Source organism: Cetorhinus maximus, chromosome 15, assembly GCF_964194155.1.
Source record: "Cetorhinus maximus chromosome 15, sCetMax3.hap1.1, whole genome shotgun sequence".
Classification (NCBI taxonomy): domain Eukaryota; kingdom Metazoa; phylum Chordata; class Chondrichthyes; order Lamniformes; family Cetorhinidae; genus Cetorhinus; species Cetorhinus maximus.
The window spans coordinates 1,688,114-1,707,911 of record NC_135893.1 but is presented as its reverse complement, the minus strand read 5'-3'; the positions used below and the strand labels follow the sequence as shown (position 1 = coordinate 1,707,911).

General features: G+C 41.4%; 1 protein-coding gene across 13 annotated transcripts in view; it reads left to right on the top strand.

Moving 5' to 3' along the window:
- LOC144690357 (rap1 GTPase-activating protein 1-like) overlaps nucleotides 1-19,798 on the top strand; it is a 573,401-nt gene that overhangs the window by 421,918 nt on the left and 131,685 nt on the right. For all 13 annotated transcript variants that reach the window (XM_078557766.1, XM_078557759.1, XM_078557767.1 and 10 more), the window contains one exon: nucleotides 3,600-3,693. Coding sequence is in view for 11 of the 13 variants with exons in the window: in XM_078557759.1 (XP_078413885.1) it covers nucleotides 3,600-3,693 (94 nt within the window). In the remaining 2 variants the exon portion in view is untranslated. The remainder of the gene's footprint in view (nucleotides 1-3,599; nucleotides 3,694-19,798) is intronic.

The window sequence follows — 19,798 nt, the reverse complement described above, 5'->3', positions numbered from 1 at the left end:
AGAGGGACATGTTTGAAATGATGGCAGAAGTTTTTTTTACTGGTTTTATATTTGCTGTTGGAAACCTCATCCTGCCCGTGGATGAGGTTTCATTAAAAATAGCAAAGGCCGCCTGGCATATTTGCCCGCAGCCAACCGAAATGTTGAGCGGGCAGTGAAAAATACAAACTAATTACTTGCTTAAGGGCCTAAACCGGCCTCTTAATTGTTGGCGGGCGCACTGCCGACTCTCTCACGCTCTCACTGACCGAAAGACCCTGACAGTGCGCAACGACATCGGGACGTTTGCCTGACGCCATCGTACGTGATTTTACACCCGATCAGGTCGGGCGCGCGCCCGCCTGCCCATTGGCTGCTACAGCTCTCTACATTAAAAGAGGGATTACATTTCAAACTTACTTAATTGGTTGTGAAGCACTTTGAGATTATCTGAAATCTTGACAGGGGCTAGACAAATACAAATTCTTTATTCTTTCTGTGAAATATTAGATTTACTTGCTGATGTACCTAGAAATTCAAACTAGTTTCTGAATTAAATATTATTGCAATGGCTGTATTGATTGCAGTGTGAATATGTAACATGAGTGACAGATGGAGGTTGTTATCAAAGTTGGGTTTATAGCAGTAATTAGGTTCAGGCAATGGACTGGTCACCAGATGTGACTGTTGCCTAAAACATCTCACTTCACTTTGGTGCTTCTGCAGTGATTGCAGATGGTCCAGCCAGTCCTTCAATGAGAACCTTCAATGCAGGAACCTTGCTTACTCTTTGCAATGCTACATTACACTTTTAGTCTCTGTGGAAACAAGTTGTTGAACACTTGGAACCTATGTATTAAAACATTACACAGCAGTTTGGAGATCTCTGCAAACTTACATTTAACCTATGTGGACGGAGTTTCTTTGATTCATTCATTTATTCTATTCCTGTTGCTTTTACACTCTGTTTTTAATGCTAATTCACTGTTCTAGAGTTACTTGCTTTTTATAATTATATGCTTCTGAGAATGATTTTTGGCAGGAAATGAAGAAAATTAGATGCTATAAATAGAAATGGCATGTTCACCTTGTTCAATTTGTATCAAACATTGATTAATTACAGCAATTAATGTTTTATTATTTTAAAGTTCAGCCAGTGCTGTTTTTGTTAAATGACATATAATCTGTTTTATGATCCATTATGTAACTGCTGCAGTGCTGCCCTAATTTAAACTGTGTTTTACCATCCGATAACTTGGGAAAGTTTAGGAAGTCATTCATTTTCTTGTGGCTGTTGTCAGAAATGAAATGTGTTTATTTTTGAGAGATGAACCGATTCCCTGATGTCACTCCTGTGTGTAAAGTGGGGAAAAAAAACAGGTTTGCTGACACAGCAGCCCCTCACAAAACATTCGTACATTTGTAAGCACTCCTGATCACCATTGCTGTCTATTCCTTTTGCCGGAAAGCTCCATTTCCTAAGTTAAACGCAAAATTGTTCTCCATATGTGAAAAGCTCCTATTGCCAGTGAAAGTCCACCAATGTCCTTTGGAGAAAGGCCTATGCCATGTTACTGAAACCTGATGCTATTAAAGATTACACCTGCATCTGCTGGCTTCAGCCATGCTCTTGGTAAGGTTGTAATTATTGTTTTCTAGCACGTCTGCAGCATCCAGGATCCTACGAATAAAGAAGCCCCTAGGAACCTAAAGCTGCCAATACCATTCTCTCTCTCTCTGTTTGTTTCCCCTCTCTTCCAGCCCCCCACTACCACCCCCCAGCCCACTAGCACCAAATGCCTATGGGTCTGATGTGAATCCCAAAACTTGTTGCCATGACAACATTCCTTCTGGAGCGGTCTGCTTAATTAAGCCACACTTAATGAATGCAAAGCAAAGACTCGAATAGTGTATGCTTTACTGGGCAATTTCCATTCCTGGGGAAGCAGTGTTTCTAAAGAGTGGGCGGCTTTACTCTTTCTTCTTCCGTAGTGTGTGCTGATGATTTTAACAGGAGTTTAAGCTGCGACTGAAGGGCAGTGCAGTGCTGTGCTGCTTTGTTGTAAAGGTTGGTTTGAATCTCTGCAGTGATATAACCCTACAACCCTGGCAGTGCCAAGTTTTTTTTTTTGACTGCTTTAACAAAGTAAGTGAAGTTAAATCATTGTTTTGTCTTTCACCTGCAGCAGGTTTTAACTAAGGATCTCAATGTACAGGCCAACCTTTTACATATGTAGATATTTTTGTTTTGCCTAAGCAGTGCATGATTCCGCTATATTTTTCTTTTCACCTGTAAATGCTCCAAAGATCCACTGAGATATTTCAAGTGGATGTTTTATGGTAATTGGCATTAAAACAGCAGCTGAGGTTGAAAGTACACAGGATTATCACATCTGTTAAAAGGTTGAAGAAATCTCTTGCACTGTGTCAGCATTTCTGCGTGGTAACAGGGACCTTAGCTGGGTTATCAGTCGAGAGTCACAAAAGAGTCAGTCTTTCTGCTATGTTCTTTCACAATGAATCTCAGCCTCGTTACAGTAATCTTGGGGATTCGAGCATTTTGCAGGTGATGGGCTCTGTACTAAAGAGAAAGTAAAATGTCCCCAGTTAATCCTAGATTCAGCAGCCATATATGGAGAAGGGAAATCTTCATTTTAATTTTAATCTTATTGTTGCAATATTTTAAGTATTTTGCAAAGTGCAAACAAAGTTAAGTTGCTTTATTGCGTTGTGTAATTATTTTAAATGATAAAGGAACCCAATGCTGGTACATTAAAGATCTAGAATGTTGCATTTGGGAGTGAAACAGCTAAGGTTTACTGCCGTGAATCTGTATTGCATCTGTCAGTTTACCTTCCCTTACTGATTACATTGAAACACAGGAGCGCATTTACGATTATTTTACTAATGGACAAAATTCAGTTGAATGAGGGGAAAAAAAGTAGTGAGGATATAAATAAAGAGAGGTTTTTCTTGGTTCAGGTAAAATACTATTAAAGGTATGTTGGGACTTTACAATGTTGTAAATATTTGAAACAGTTTCATGAAGCCAACTCCCTGATAGTCCCATTACCTGGAGTCCTATTGAAACGTATGGAGTTGGCGGAACCCCAGTTCCATCCCTGGGGTCTGTCAAATTAGATCATCTTCACCACGTTGGTAGAAGGAATGTAATAATTGGTCTCAGTGCGCTTGGAAGAAGGAAAGAAAATCAACCAGGGATTCCACTTTTCAGGAGCACAGTTTGCCTCATGTGCCCCTTTACATTGATAATGTCAAGATGGTTAAGTTTATAATTGGATCTGCAGGTTCTGCACAGTACTAACTCTGTCTCTGCGACTTGTGATAACTATCCATTAAGCCATATGGAAGATATCCTTGTGGCCATGTTGGGTCAGCAGAGGGCTGGGTTTAGTTATGATGCTCCTATGCTCGGATATTCTGCTGGCTTACTGGGCTCACCTGAAGAATGCCTATTGGTCACTGGAGCTTGACCGGGGCTTGTAGAATTGTACCCAGTGTAGATTCATATCATTGGAGAAGCAGTGAAAGAAGTTTACAGGAAAGAAAATGGACAAACACAGTTTCACCAAGCCAATAATTAATTTTCCTCATAATAGGAAGCATGATGGGGAAGATCACAACATCTCCAGTTCATTAGAACCACCAAGCCCAGAATCACAGCCTTCGTACTCTACACGGTCATATCTCAAGGTAGGAGACTCTGAGATCTATTGTTACATTGTCTGTTGTGAATGTTTTACAGAATTTTTCAATTTGCATTGTGAAAATGGTATGTGTGTTTGAAAGCCTAATTTGTAACTTGCATTTCTGGCTGCTGTAACATGCCCAGTGCCTGCAGGGTGTCTGAGCAGGTATTCATGAGAGAAACGCTTAGAGCCAAAAAAAAAGTTATAGGCCAGGATGATTGCTGTTTACCTTGTCACTTTGGTACCCAGCCTCCAGAGGCAGCATGAAAAAACACATCTCTTGATTCTTGCTGCCACCAAAGGCAGAAGTTGCTCATTTGCCTTGTCGTCCTGTGGCCAAAGATGGAGCTGCTTCTGGTGGTAGTGCCATAAAGATAACCTCCATCAGCAGTTCCAGTAACTCTTCACTACTGTTTATGCAAAAAGGTGAATGGGGATCCACGCTTGCAATATCCATGTTCAAATTCCCCAAGAAGGTAATGGAATATTGTGTTTCATGGCAAAGAAGTAGCTCAAGGTGCAGTAGTGTATCTTAGTAAGATTACAGTTTGAGTGGTATGTGCCAATTTTTGGGTTCCATATTAAAGAAAAGGTGTTAAGCCACATAGAGAGGATTCACTTAGATGCTGCCTGGTATAAAGAAATACAAATATGAGAACAGCTATGGAAAAATTGGGAAAAATTTCTCTTGAGAAGGTGGTGGTGAGCTCCCTTCTTGAACCGCTGCACTCCATGTGGTGTAGGTACACCCACAGTGCTGTTAGGGAGGGAGTTACAGGATTTTGATCCAGCGGCAGAGAAGGAACGGCAATATATTTCCAAGTCAGGATGGTATGTGACTTGGAGGGGAACTTCAGGCGGTGGTGTTCCCATGTGTCTACTGCCCTTGTCCTTCTAGATGGTAGTGGTTGTGGTTTGGAAGGTGCTGTGTAAGGAGCCTTGGTGAGTTTCCGTAGTGCATCTTGTGGATGGTACACTCTGCTGCAATTGTGCGTCGGTGGTGGAGGGAGTGAATGTTTGTGGATGTGGTGCCAATCAAGTGGGCTGCTTTGTCCTGGATGGTGTCAAGCTTCTTGAGTGTTGTGGGAGCTGCACGCATACTGGTGAGTGGAGAGTATTCCACTGGTGCCCTGTAGATGGTGGACAGGCTTTGGAGAGTCAGGAGATGAGTTACTTGCCGCAGGATTCCTAGCCTCTGACCTGACCTGCTCTTGTAGCCACAGTATTTTTATGGCTAGTCCAGTTCAGTTTCCGGTCAATGGTAACCCCCAGGATATTGATAGTGGGGGATTCAGCAATAGTAATGCCATTGAATGTCAAAGAGCGATGGTTGCATTCTCTCTTGTTGGAGGTGTTCATTGCCTGGTACTTATGTGGCGCGAATGTTACTTGCCACTTGTTAGATATTGTCCAGGTCTTGCTGCATTTGGACACAGACTGCTTCAGTGTCTGAAGAGCTGCAAATGGTGCTGAACATTATGCAATCATCAGCGAACATCCCCACTTCTGACCTTATGATGGAAGGAAGATCATTGATGAAGCAGCTGAAGATGGTCGGGCCTAGGACACTACCCTAAGGAACTCCTGCAGTGATGTCCTGGAACTGAGATGATTGACAACCAACAACCACAATCATGTTCCTTTGTGCTAGGTACGACTCCAACCAGCAGAGAGTTTTCCCCCTGATTCCCATTGATTCCAGTTTTTCTGAAGCTCCTTGATGCCACACTCGGTCAAATGCGGCCTTGATGTCAAGAGCAGTCACTCTCACCTCACCTCTGGAGTTCAGCTCTTTTGTCCATATTTGAAACAAGGCTGTAATGGGGTCAGGAGCTGAGTGATCCTGGCGGAACCCAAACTGAATGTCAGTAAGCAGGTTATTGCTAGGCAAGTACTGTTTGATAGCACTGTTGATGACTGCTTGAACCATTTAAAGGATCAGGTTTATGTAACAGAAGCTGTGGGTTTCATACTTCATGTTTGTTAATCTGCTTTTTGTGACCTGGAAGGGTACATTTCATTGAGTTCTGTCCATGGTCTTTGTCTAGGCAGTTTCAGTTCCCTCAGAAAAATTGACATGGCATTCTACGAAAGGGGTTTGCAGTTAGAATATATTACACCTCATTGTCTTACTGTATAATTGAGGTTTTTCAAAACAAATGCATTACATTCTAATCCCTTACAAACCATTTGGAAGAGTGATAGAGGTCCCCATGTTGCTTAAAACAAATTGTAGGAGTGAGATTGAACTTTGGCAGAGCACAAACAGGCAGCAGATTGGCTCCTTGTTACACACCATTGACTTCAAAGGAAAGTGGAGTGAGGCAGGATGAACAACAGGTGCTGGTCCACCATCACCAGATGGGTTATCCTAATTTCCGAAAACCTGCTTTGGAAATTTACTTTCTGTGAAATTTGTGCTCATCAGGGTGAAGGATGTTGATGCTGGAGGTTGGAGCATTTTGCCAATTTAGTCACCTGGTCTCTGTACCAAAGAATCCAGGGTCAATGTAGGTGCTGTCCTATGAATCATTCAGCTCCCACTTCACTGCACCAATGACTTGCCTCAATGCTAAACTAAAAAAGGACTCCCCTTTGCCAATGGCAAAAGGCTTGTACCCAACTGACTGTGTCATTCAGTCATCACTGCTATGCCAGGTTAATAGAATATTTTTCTAATTATTATAAGTAGGGCATGAGAACTGACTGGCAAACAATCATACTTATTGAATAGTGGCTGATTGAACAGTATATCATATTTTATTTTCTATTTGAGCAATGATTGAATATCTAGTAATATTCTGCCAGGAAAGGCAAGTGAGCTAAAGAATAATGTCAATGAGCAGGTTTTGATTATCTTTCCTGTTCTCCATCCCTGGTACAGTAGGTGTTGTCATCCACTATTACTATTTGGCAGTTCTTTATTTCTTTGATCTTGCTCTATTTGGGAGCTTTGTATTTGTTCTTTTACCAGGAAGGTGTGGGAGGAGGGAATTCATGCTGGTGCTGTAAGTTTAGAGCTGGAAAGATGCATTGCAAAATATAAGCCCACAGTTACTTCTGTTTGCAAAATTATGAGGGACCTTGACTGGATATTTTTTACAACGCCTCTGGCTTTGCACTGATTGCTCCGATAGTGTGCTGGCTACAGCAAAGTACTTGTCATCAAAGCTTGAAAAAGCACTGAAGCAACATACTTATTGTATTCTCCCACAGGTATGGTCAAACTCCAAAAATGTTGTGGAGGATCTTTCTATTCGGAGTGTTCAGTCCTTGTAATTTTGGAAAAGTAGACACTACTGTGAAAACTCTTTTTACAATCGATTTCTCTTGCAACACAAATATACAGTCAGGAGGGTTGGGGGTGAAGGATCATATGTAATTAAATACTGCAATAAGAACAAAAAATGCTGGAAATATTCAGTAATGCTAGCAACATCTGTGGAGAGAGAAACGGTTAACATTTCAGGTTGTTTCTTTATCGCACTGCTTCAGTTATGTTTGTTGCCATCTCATTCACAAGAAAATCCAATGCATAGAACTTACTACAGACTGTATGGGATACGGAATGTTTAAAAAAAAACAGAATTGTCAGTCGTGTTTTAATCTTAGTTACCAAATCCTTGAGAATGGCCCATCCCTGCTCTGATCTGGCACATATTATAATGACACCTAAAGATTTCCGCATTCATTATTTTAAGTCTATGGACATTGGAAATTTCCTCCTAGGTTTTTAATATTAACGTACAGTTTATTGTGTATGTCATCAACAGTGCTAAATATACTCTTATTGCCTCTATTGGATGTTTGAAAACCCCAGACTGTTACAGCAGGAACGCCATCTGTTGTTTTCATGCCATTGTCAGGTCTTTGTGGAATTACTCATTCTGAGAGATTTGCTTTCAGACAGTCCATTCAAAACCATAGTTTTACTTGTTACATTATGCCAGGGATTTGAATCTGATGATAAAGAATTCTAAACTGGATGTAAATCATTTAATGGTCATATTAGGAATTCTGCAGTAATGACAAAGTGAGACAACGTGATAAGCTTTAATACTCGTCCAATCTTGCACCAATTATCTAACCACTGCCCAATAATAAGAGGGTTATGTTCCCCTAATAGTTCAGTGAGTAGACACTATGTAAGCTCACATAAAAATTCCATCAATTGTATTGGATGAATAAAAACATTAAAGTACATGAAACCTAGTGGAAAATACAAATGTAGAAGGTATAAAATGAGTGGTGGCTTTTTTTTGGGGCAAGCAGAAGTGTCATCTAGGGGCAGATACATTGCAGGCCGTTCGGCCCCTCAAGCCTTTTCTACCTTTTTAATTAAATCATTAATTAATATATTTGAGAACTAAAGTGATTATGGAAGGTTCAGGGGGGATTTGAAAAAGCAAATAAGAGAAGGAAAGAGAGAATATGAGAAGAGATGGGCAGCTAACATAAAAAGTCTTCCATAAGCATATAAATATTCAAAGTGGTAAGAGGTGGAGTTGAGCTAATTAGGGACCAAAAAGGAGATTTACCCATGTGGGCTGGGAACATGGCTGAGATATTTAAAGAATACTGTGCATCTATCTTTACCACAGGAAAATATGCTGCCAGGTCATGATGAAGTGGTTCAGACACTTGAAGGGTTTAAAATTGATAAGGAACAGGTGTTGGAGAGATTGGCTGTACCAAAAGTTGATAAGGCACTAGGACCGGGTGAAGGAAGTGAGAGTGGAAATTGCAAAGGCACCGGCAATAATATTTCAGTCTTCCTTAGACTCGAGTGGTTGCAGAGGACTGGAGAATGGGACATGGTATACCCTTGTTCAAAAAAAAGAGTGTGAAGGTAAGTCCAATAACTATAGGCCAGTCAGTTTAACCTCAGTCACGTGGAAACTTTTAGAAACAATAATTCGGGATAAAATTAATAGTCACTTGAGTAAATGTGGGTTAATTAAGGACATTGAGCACAGATTTGTCAAGGGCAAATTATGTTTAACTAACTTGCTTGAGTTTTTTGATGAGGTAACTGAGAGGATTAATGAGGGTAATGCTGTTGATGTGGTGCACATGAACTTCCAAATGGTATTTGATAAAGTGATGCATCACAGACTTGAGCAAAGCTTGAGTTCATGGAATAAAAGGGACAGTAGCCGCATTGATATTGTGGTGAATGGTTGCTTTTCGGTCTAGAAGAAGGTTAATAGTGGAGTTCCCCAGGAAACGGTCTTGGGACCCCTGCTATTCCTCATGTATAGTGACCTAGACCTTGGTGCACAGGGCACAATTTCAGAACTTTCAGATGATAAATTTGAAGGTATGGTAAACCATGAGGATAATAGTGTAGAACTTCAAAAGGACATAGGTTGGTGGATTGGGCAGGTAAGTGGCAGATGAAATTTAATGCAGAGTAGTGTGAAGTGATTCATTTTGGTAGGAAGAACTCAGATAATATAAAGGGTACAATTCTAAAGGGGGAGCAAGAACAGAGGGACTTGTATGTATATGTGCATAAATCATTGAGGGTGGTGGGACAGGTTGAGAGAGCGGTTAATAAAGCATAGAGTATCCTAGGCTTAATTAATAGTGGCATAGAGTACAAGAGAAAGGAGGTTATGTTAGACACTGCTATGGCCTCAACTGGAGTATTGCGTCCAGTTCTGGGCACCACACTTAGGAAGGATCTGAAGGCATTAGAGAGGTTGCAGAAAAGAGTCAGGAGAATGGTTCCAAGGATGAGGAACTTCAGTTACATAGAAAGATTGGGGAAGTTGGGACCTGCTCTCGGAGAAGAGAAGGTTGAGAAGATATTTGATAGAGGTATTCAAAATCATGAGACATCTGGAGAAAGTAGATAGGGAGAAACTGTTTCCATTGGCTGAAGTATCGAGAACCAGAGGGCACAAATTTAAGGTAATTGGCAAAAGAAGCAACGGAGACATGAGAAACATTTTCTCACAGTGAGTGGTTAGGATCTGGAATGCACTGCCTCCGAGTGTGGGCGAGGCAGGGTCAGTTGAGGCACTCGAGGAAATTGTGTTATTAACTGATGAGGAAAAATTTGCGGGGCCATGGGGGAAAGGCAGGGGAGTGGCACTAGGTGAATTGCTCCTTCAGAGAACCAGTACAGAAGTGAGGGGCCAAATGGCTACCTCCTGTGCCATAACCATTCTATGATTCTATCTGTAAATGAACATCATTCACCCTTCTAGAAACAACTTTTATTTCTATAGAGCCATTAACGTGACAAGATCAGTATTAAACAAAATATGACACAGAGCAATATGAGGAGATTTTAGGGCAGATGGTCAAAAACTTGGCCAAAGAGATTTTAAGGAGTGTCTTAATGGAGAAAAGTGAGGTGGAGAGGCAGAGAGGTGCAGGGAGGATATTCTGGAGCTTGCGGCCCAGGCAACTGAAGGCAAGGCCGCTAATGGCGGAGTGATTAAAATTGGGGATGCTCAAGAGGCCACAATTAGACTAAATCAGATATCTCAGAGAGTTGTGGGGCTGGGGAGATTATAGAGATAAGCTGGGGTGAGGCCACGGAAAGATTTGGAAAAGAAAAGGATGAACATTTTAAAATCAAGATGCTGTTTGACCAGGAGCCAGTGTAGGTCAGCGAGCAAAGGGATGATAGGCAAACGGGACTTAATGTGAATTAAGACGTGGGCAGCAGAGTTTTGATGGCCTCAAGTTTACAGAGGGTTGAATGTGGGAGACCAACCAGGAGTACATTGGAATTGTCAAGTCTAGAGATAACAAAGGCATGAATGAGAATTTCAGCAGTAGATGAACTGAGACAGGAACGAAGTCGGGTGATGTTACAGAAGTGGAAATGGGTGGGCTTAGTGTTACAATCCTGTTGACGTTCGTTAATGTTTAAAGAAGAAATCCAAATACCCAGCAATTAACTGACCGAACCATGCCTCAAGATTTCATATTTTTATACAAAAGCAAACTTTGTGTATAAAAAGAAATTAAACAAACCAAGCACCATTAACTTAACACTATAGCTTATAAAGACTCATTCTATAAACTCAGTTCTACTTTTAACTTGCCCCCCCCTCCCCCACCCCCACCCCCCACCCCCCACCAAGAGACCCCTTATCTTACAAAACCTTGAAGGTTCATTCACTTTTCCTGTGACTAACCCAAATGTCCTCCAGATCTCATTTTAATTCTCCCCAGTGTCCCAGCTATCCTCCGAGGTAAGATTCTATGGGGGTCCTTCCATTAACTTTTTGGCTATGCGACCATCCACCTTTTTACAGATCTCATGACTGTGGGAGCCTCAGCTCCTTGTTCAGGTTACTGCAGATACCCAAATGCCTTCTCACAGCTTTCCAAGCTAACTCTCCACACTGCTTTCTGCCATAAGGCTCTGAGGACCAGTGTTGATTTCTTCCACTAGCTGCAAGCTAGACCTCACCTTCCACCTGCTGTTCCCCCACAAAACCCAAACTATACTGCTTGCTTTTATCAGCAAACCCACACAGATAAATCAAACAAAATAATCTTCTAACCAAGGCTCCACCCTGAAATATTACCTCTAAAAATGTGACACATATGGCTTGTTCCCAGGTAGAAATACAATTTAGCTACCCTTTAATTCCAAACTTTTCACTGATTCTGGGAAACCATATGAATAATTTATATTCCTAACAAAGACAGGACAATGCTTCCCAGATTTACATCATTACAAAGCTAAGAGAAAGCTCCCTTATGTTTATGATCTTGCCTTTCTAGCTCTGACCTCTTAAGTCAACATGACCCCAACCTTTGTTTGCTAATTGGCTTAGGTTTGTTTGAATTGAATTTACTTCAGGGTTGCTTATCAGTTTCTCAATCAGATGCCCTCATTTTTCTACAGGTAACGTTTAGTTTTAGGACCTTTAGTTTTATGCTGTAAAACATATAAACCATGAACTAGATATTCACAGCATTGGTGATTACGTGAATATGTGATCTCAGGATGCTATTCCTTTTAAAGAGATTTAAATCCATTTTGCCAGTCTATCCTATGCTTTACATTCCCTTCATTGAAATGTCAAATCTTTTAAGCCAGTCTGATGTTTTCTCTCTGGTTTTTGATCGTCAGATTTCCATGTTACTGACTTTCTTGCGATCAACATCCTGCAGATAAACACCTTTTCATACTTGGCCGTTCTGTTTGTCTCACTTTGGCTCTATGCTCTGGCTGGAGACACTGCTCTTATAGTTTTTGTGTTTTTTCTTTTGCATCTCTAAGCTAATGATTCTTGACCAGCTTTTCTAAAGAGGCCTTCAAACATTTTCAAAATCAAAACCGTTCAATCCTTGACTCAGTCCTTTGTATAGCCTTGCATTGCTTCCTTTGCATTCTGTGCCTTCTCAAAGTGGTTTCAAAATGACCGTGGTAATTTCATGCGGGAGCTGAGAGAGGGAACTTTCACCCTAAGGGTCTGAATGGATTTGAACTGATGTCCTAGGATGAAATGCTTTGATCAACTGTTCAGCTCAGCCTCTATAAAGTTGGGATTTGTGTCTTGTGGTGTAACTGCATGGGCTTCAAAGTCTCGATCTTCATTTGAAGTTTTTAGATGGTTATATTGTGTGCACCTTCACCGAGCACTACACTAATTCATGTAAAATCACAGCATAACATTAAAGTTCCAGTGAATTCTCAATTTTCTACTGAACATTTGAAAGGGATAAAAAACAATAAAATTTAAAACTATTTTTTTCTGATTTTTTTTTGTTTAGCGGTTTGTTTAGCTGCTCGTTCTGGGAAATGCAACGCATTCCCACTGCAGACACTGAGCAACGTTAACATAACTGGTATATCGTCATTAAAACACAGTTCTCTTTACTCTCTCCCAGGAGCCTAGACCTCAGTTTTTATTTTAAAAACTTCCTATATTTACCCTGTATATTTACAGGTATCACATTAGCCATCATTGATCTTGCTGAATGAGGTTGACAGTGGGACTATTGGGACTGTATGTGGCTAACCAGATTCCATTCATAGAGGGTATTTATCACCTCTAGATGACAAAGACCTTCCATTCAGGCTGGATTGAATTTAAATTGAAGCCTCAGCAGTGAAAGCCCAGTTTCAGCTGCACCATCATTGTTTGCATTTCCATGTATTTAAAAAAACAAATAGTTATATAAATGTTAAAATCACATGGCTGTCTGACATCCTTTTGCTTATCTATCAGTTAGTTATTTATAATCTCACTGGTTTAAAGGAATTATCTGGCCACTAAATCTGACCTCTATGCTCCATGTACCTTCTTCTGATTGGTTGCTACCAAGCATGCCATGTTGTTTCCCTTGCCCCGAATCTTGCCCTATGTAATTGGAGATCCACTCCTGCGCCAACTACCTTTCAAAGTAATCCTTGGCCCAGACCTGCCCACATTCTCCCTCTCTCCTGCACACCTCCTCCCTCTACTCAGAGTGTGATTGCTTCCAGACCATGCCCCTAACTGGATCCCTTACCCAACTACTTCTCTTAATTTCACCCGCCTTCCCCTACCAACAATAGCCCATCTTTGCTGAAGACCTTCAGTTTACCTCCTGCTGTCTCTTGGGGAGTTTACGGGAAAGAAGGGTTCGGGAACAAGGTGCGTTGTGACTCCTTGCTCTGCCTGGAGGTAGGGTCAAGAGAGGTTGGTCTGTAATGTAATGAAGTGCTTTTTAGGTTGACCTTGGGGAGGGGGGGAGTTGTTCATCTCGCTAACCATTAGAATTAGAACTTCAAAGGAGGAAGAGAGAGAAGCAGGACGAGATGGGAGCATTGGGGTTGGATGATGTACAGTAAAGGAGACAGAGGAACAAAAAGAATCACAAAGAGCTTGAGCAGCGAGCTACAAAGACAATGACAGCAAGGGTTTGGAAAGCTACAGAGAGACTCCGTGAGATAGAAAGAATGAAAGAAAACAGAGGTGATGAGATGTGTGTGTTTTAATGTCGCAGTGAATAAGCTTAACAATATTTAGACATTGGATGGATGGCCAAAGGAGCCAGTGATTTTACAGAACTGTGCTGTTAAAAATTTCAAAAGATCAAAGCAACTGGACTGATTCTCGGAGCCATCAAGGGTTACTGTCCGTTCAAAGTTTAAAAAAAAACTAGAATCTGTTTTCAGTTGCTTTGGAACATTATTAGAGGAATAGTTGGAACTTTTCAAAAGCACCACAATCATGATTAATGCAGAACTTGGAAAGCACACACTATTTGCCCTTGTAATAAGCTGAATTAGCCATGCAGTGAGAATATAAATACTGTGCTTGGGAATTTTCAAACTGTCCATTTTATAACAAATGCAGTCTTCAATAGATTCTTACTAATTGTTTATCAAAAGCTATTGATGTGCAATTTTTTTTATCTCTGAAAGATAACCAGTTATAGAATAGCTCACTCAGTGCCAAATGTATATTGTTTAGATTTTGCAGTAATAATAATGATGAGGATTTCAGCGCTTGCTGTTATTATGGGGTCAACCTGACAGCAACTCTGGCATCTACACATGCACAAATTAATGTGGAAATCCAGAAAATGCTTTTGGAGATAACCTGCACAGAATGCACTGTTTTTCTCTCTCACCAATAGACTCAGTTGTGAAATCACTTTAATGGCATAAACTTGGGGTTGTTGTCGACAAGTTCTCTATTAAAGATGCTGAAAGGATTGGGCTGTGGATTCTGGTGAACTGTAAACAGTGAAACAAGTGAGTATTACTGCTAAACAACCTCTCTGGCTTTGAAAATTATTTTTACAGCTGTGGAGTCTCATTCCCTCAGGTATTTCTCTCTCCCTCCTTTAAACCAATCTGTATCTCCCAATATTGATTTAATTATATATACACAATTTAAATCTAGTTTATACTACCTGCTTTATAGGAGAATGGTAGTATAGTGGTTATACTACTGAACCAGCAAACCAGAGGCCTGGACTGGTGATCTGGAGATATGGTGGAATTCTCCCAGTCTGGGACTAAGTCCTATGGCGGGGCGGGTCCAGGGAGTGTTTCCCACTGCATAGGCCGCTGGGAATTTGTGTCATATTATGTGACCCTGGCCTCATTATGCAGCCAGGGATTTCCCAGAGGGAATCATGCCCCGCCATCATATCCGGGTGCCATTTTTAAAAGGCGTCTGGACATCACTGACCCACAGTTGAATGAAGGAGATGGACCTCCAAGAACACTCTGATGCTGGAAGATGGACCTCCTCGAAGACACTGAAGCTGGAAGATCCACCAGATAGATGCTCCCCCCCACCCACTGCCGCATGTTCCAGGGTCCATGGTCACTCAACACCTCCATCCCGACCTCTGGAGGCAGCCCCAGGCCACCTTCAGGTAGGTCCTGATATGTACATGTCACCTTGGTCCAGGCGTGTTCTCCCGCTGGTGGCTTGGACAATCAGGCGTGGGCAGGATACAAACCGGTTTCGTGCTGGCCTGTGGCAGGAATTGCAACTCAATTGGATCCCACCATCATTTTAGGATGGCGTGAAACCAATTTTTGGACTCTCTGCTGCATTCTCCCCTATCCCACCCGCCATTAAACCCACCGCGGGGGCTATGGGAGAATTCCACCCATGAGTTCAAATCCAAATTGGTGTGGCTGGGCAATTTGAATTCAATTAAATTTAATTGAATTAATCTGAAATAAAAAGCTAGGATCAGTAATGGGGATCATGTAACTGCTGGACTGTGCTTAAAAACCAATCTAGCTCACTTATATCCTTCAGGGAGGGATGTCTTTCTGGTTCTGGCCTGTCGGTGCCTCCACTCCCAGACCAATACGGTCGACTCTTAACTGTCCTCTGAAATGGCCTTTTAACAGATCAGTTAAGGGCAGTTGGAAATGTACCATAAATGTGGTTTTGTAGGCGATGCCCACATCCTGTCAATAAATATTAAAAAAACATTTATTTCCTGTTTTAGTCTGTGTCATAGCATAGATTCTTTAATCTGATTGGTTGAACAGCTTTGTTGCTTCTTGCCCTGCTCACAGATCCCCACCAGCGGTCGCCGGGATGGGTTAGATGCCAGATTAAAGTCATCAACAACAACAGCGACTTTTCTTTATGTAGCACCTTTAACATAGTGAAACATTTCAAGGTGCTTCACAGGAGCTTTATCAAAGTATGGCACCAAAACACTTAAGGAGGGATTAGGACAGATGACTAAGAGCTTGGTCAAAGAGGTATGTTTTGAAGGAGAGTCTTAAAGAGGAAAGTGAGATAGAGAGGCGGAGTGGTGTAGGGAGGGTATACCAGAGCTTGGGATCTAGGCAGCTGAAGGCACGGCCGCCACTGGTGGAGTGATTAAAATTGGGAATGCGCAAGAGGCTAGAACTGGAGGAGCACAGATATCTCAGAGGGTTGTGGGGCTAGAGGAAGCTACAGAAATGGGAGGGGTGAGGCCTTGGAGGGGTTTGAAAACAAGGATGAGAATTTTAAAATGAAGATATTACTCGACCAGGAGTTAATGTAGGTCAGCGAGCACAGGAGTGAGAGGGGAACGGGACTTGCTATGAGCTGAGATGTGAATAGCAGAGCTCCCACTTTTCAAAGCCTCCAATTTGAAGCCTTTGAAAACTCTCAGCTGTCTGCTCCTTCTCTGCTGATGGCAAAATTCTGGCCATTGTATCCTCATTTATCAGCTTCACCACCAGTCTTGTTTCTTTTTAATCTGACTAATGCAACACCCACACGTGCTGAGTGGCTTGTTTCTTGATTTAAGGTGCTCACCTTAGAGAATGAACACTGGCTAAAGAGATTCAATAGATCTATTTACAGATTGTGATGTGCAGTTTGAGGAATTCATGATATTACAGGCAGCTCATTGATGCAATATTTGTTGAAAATGAAATGAAGTTGCCAGATTTGAGGTACAATACCTGCAGTTAGTTACAATACTAGGCCTGAGTTATACTGGCAGCTGTACATCACTTTTGGACTGATTAAAGCAGAGCTTTGTGCATGTATAGTCCAAGGACATGTACAGAGCTCTGTTCAACAACATCCAGATGCTGGTTGCATTTTAATGCTAACTGACTCCTCTGCACTTCACTAACATTCAGGAAATATATTAAATATCCCTTGTTGCTGCAGTGACATACCCTGGATGACCTTAACTTGGCTGCAGTTATACTGCAGCAGATGGGAATCTGACTTGCATGCCAACCTGCTAGTTTAGGAAGATTTGTGCAACAGCTAGTACCGTAATACCTTGAGCTTTGTGTTGTCTGTTAATTCTGAAAAACAAAAAAATTAAAGCCAAATTTCAAAAGGAAAGCAGAATATAAAATTAGTTTAATTTGAAATCAGCGCAGGTATCCACTCAGGCAACAACCCACAGCAAATACTGCAGTATGTTAAAAGGTCTGCTAATTTGTCAGATGCCTGCAGTGCAAGAGTCTGTGAAAATAATTGACAAACTTTGCACGTCTAGAGGAGGTGTGTTATGGGGGCATTCTCTGCAATATGGGAATGTTAAACCCTGCTGTCTTCTAGGTGTAAAATTAGCCACATGAATCACTGCGCTTGAAGCTTAATCTGTGTAAAATACAGATGATTAGCATTTATGCACATCTGTTATGAAAGAGAATTAAAAGCGAGACCATCCAATAAGTTTTAGACAGGACATGAGCACAAGGGTTGCATTTTTCTTCTTTACCTTCACCCTGAATTAGAAATAATAATTATATTAACTATTATTATAACTATATAATACTACTTATTAATTATTACTTTAAAACAGAAAATGCTGGAAAAGCTCAGCAGGTCTGACAGTGGAGAGAGGAACCGAGCTAGCGTTTCGAGTTTGTTTGACCCTTCTTCAGAGCTGCGAACCAAAAATACTTTGGGAGAAAGCTCGGAGCAGGGTGTTGTAATGCAAAAAGCAGACAAAGGTTTTATTTACTAGACATTAGGAGCAGCATCTCAATTTCATAATATCAATAAAAAATACAAGCAATACTGGGTTTAAAAGCAATGAGCTAGAAGATAAAAGCGGATGTGCTGGGGAATCTGTATAAAGCCTGGATCGGTAAAACCACTGTTCAGGTATTGTGTGCAGATTTAAGCTGTGCTCAATAGGAAGGATATTGATGGGATACCAAAGATATAGAACAGATTTTCTAGGATCCTGTCTGTTATTAAGAAAATAAAAGAAAGAGTTGAAGAAATTGACACTTTTTTATTAGAATGGAGGAAATTTTGAGGTGATTTGGTAGAAATGTTTAAAATGATGAAAGGAGGGGACAGAGTGAATAATCCACACTGTTTCTAGCCATTGCAGGGGCATAAATATAAGATTAATTGCTAGAAGTTTAGGACAGAGAACAAAAAACACATTTTACAGAGAGGAATTAACTACTGGAGTTAGTGACTGAAGTTCAGACCATGTCAATGTTTAAGAACAGGTCTTTACTTCACCCATTACCACGTCCTTTGGCTTTTGGACCATGAAACCTTTAGTCATTTAATCTCTCCTGCCCTCCACCCAACACAAACCTTCATTCTTGTTCTTCCCCACCTTCCCACCATCCCTTTCACTTCCTGAAAACCTATTACATCTCGATCTTTCAACAGATCTGATCTGAAATGTTAACTCTATTTCTCCCCACAGATGCTGCCTGACTTGTTAATTATTTACAGAATTTTAGGTTTTTACACCAGCCATGCTGTTATCTACCATTCTTTTATCAATAGTGGTTTTGTGCTATTCTCCTCTGTTTATATGAAACTGGATTGAGAATGGAGAGGCACTTGTACCAGGAGATCTTCTGTCGCTTCTAACGCTACATTTTTGTATTTTAGATGTAAAAAATTTTAACTTCAACATAAAACACAGTAACAACTGTCATAGATTACAACAACTGTTTATCTTTATATAGTACTTTGAACATAGTGAAATATCACCATATACATACTGTGGCTACAAGAGCAGGTCAGAGGCTAGGAATCCTGCAGTGAGTAACCCACCTCCTGACTCCCCAAAGCCTGCCCACCATCTACAAGGCGCAAGTCAGGAGTGTGATGGACTACTCTCCACTTGCCTGGATGAGTGCAGCTCCAACAACACTCAAGAAGCTCGACACCATCAAGGCCAAAGCAGCCCGCTTAATTGGCACCACATCCACTACCTTAAACATTCACTCCCTCCACCACCGATGCACAGTAGCAGCAGTGTGTGTACCATCTACAAGATACACTGCAGAAACTCACCAAGGCTCCTTCGACAGCACCTTCCAAACCCACAACCACTACCACCTAGAAGGACAAGGGCAGCAGATACATGGGAACACCACCACCTGGAAATTCCCCTCCAAGCCACTCACCATCCTGACTTGGAAATATATCACTGTCCTTTCACTGCCACTGGGTCAAAATCCTGGAACTTCCTCCCTAACAGCACTGTGGGTGTACCTACACCACATGGACTGCAGCGGTTCCAGAAGGCAGCTCACCACCACCTTCTCAAGGGCAATTAGGTGTGGGTAATTAAACAAAAATTGCTGGCCCAGCTTGCGACTGCCAAATCCCATGAATGAATTTAAATAAAAGGCTCACAGCAGTTCAGCTTATGTGGTTTGGTGGCAAGAACACAACTAACACACAGCGCTGAAACCAGCAGTCCACAATCAAATCACTCTGAAGTGGAAAATAACTGTTCCTCTCTGTAAAAACCCACAGCAGACCTTTAGGAGTATCATTTGGAGCATGTTATCAGAGTGAACACACTTCAGATCATTTGAAGAGCAGCAGAGACTGTGTTGCAGTGCTTTAGTTTTATGAGTTGTTGACATGTAACACATTACACAACTCCATCCATCCAGCCCACCTCCTTATCACTGTCTCAATATGGTGATGTCTCAACATTATGTCAATATTGTCTTACTGTAGCTGTACAGGGCCTTGGTGAGACCACACCTGGAGTATTGTGTGCAGCTTTGGTCTCCCTACCTAAGAAAGGATATACTTGCTATAGAGGGAGTGCAATGAAGGTTCATCAGACTGATTCCTGGAATGGCAGGATTGTCGTATGAGGAGAGATTGGTTTGACTGGGCCTGTATTCGCTAGAGTTTAGAAGAATGAGAGGG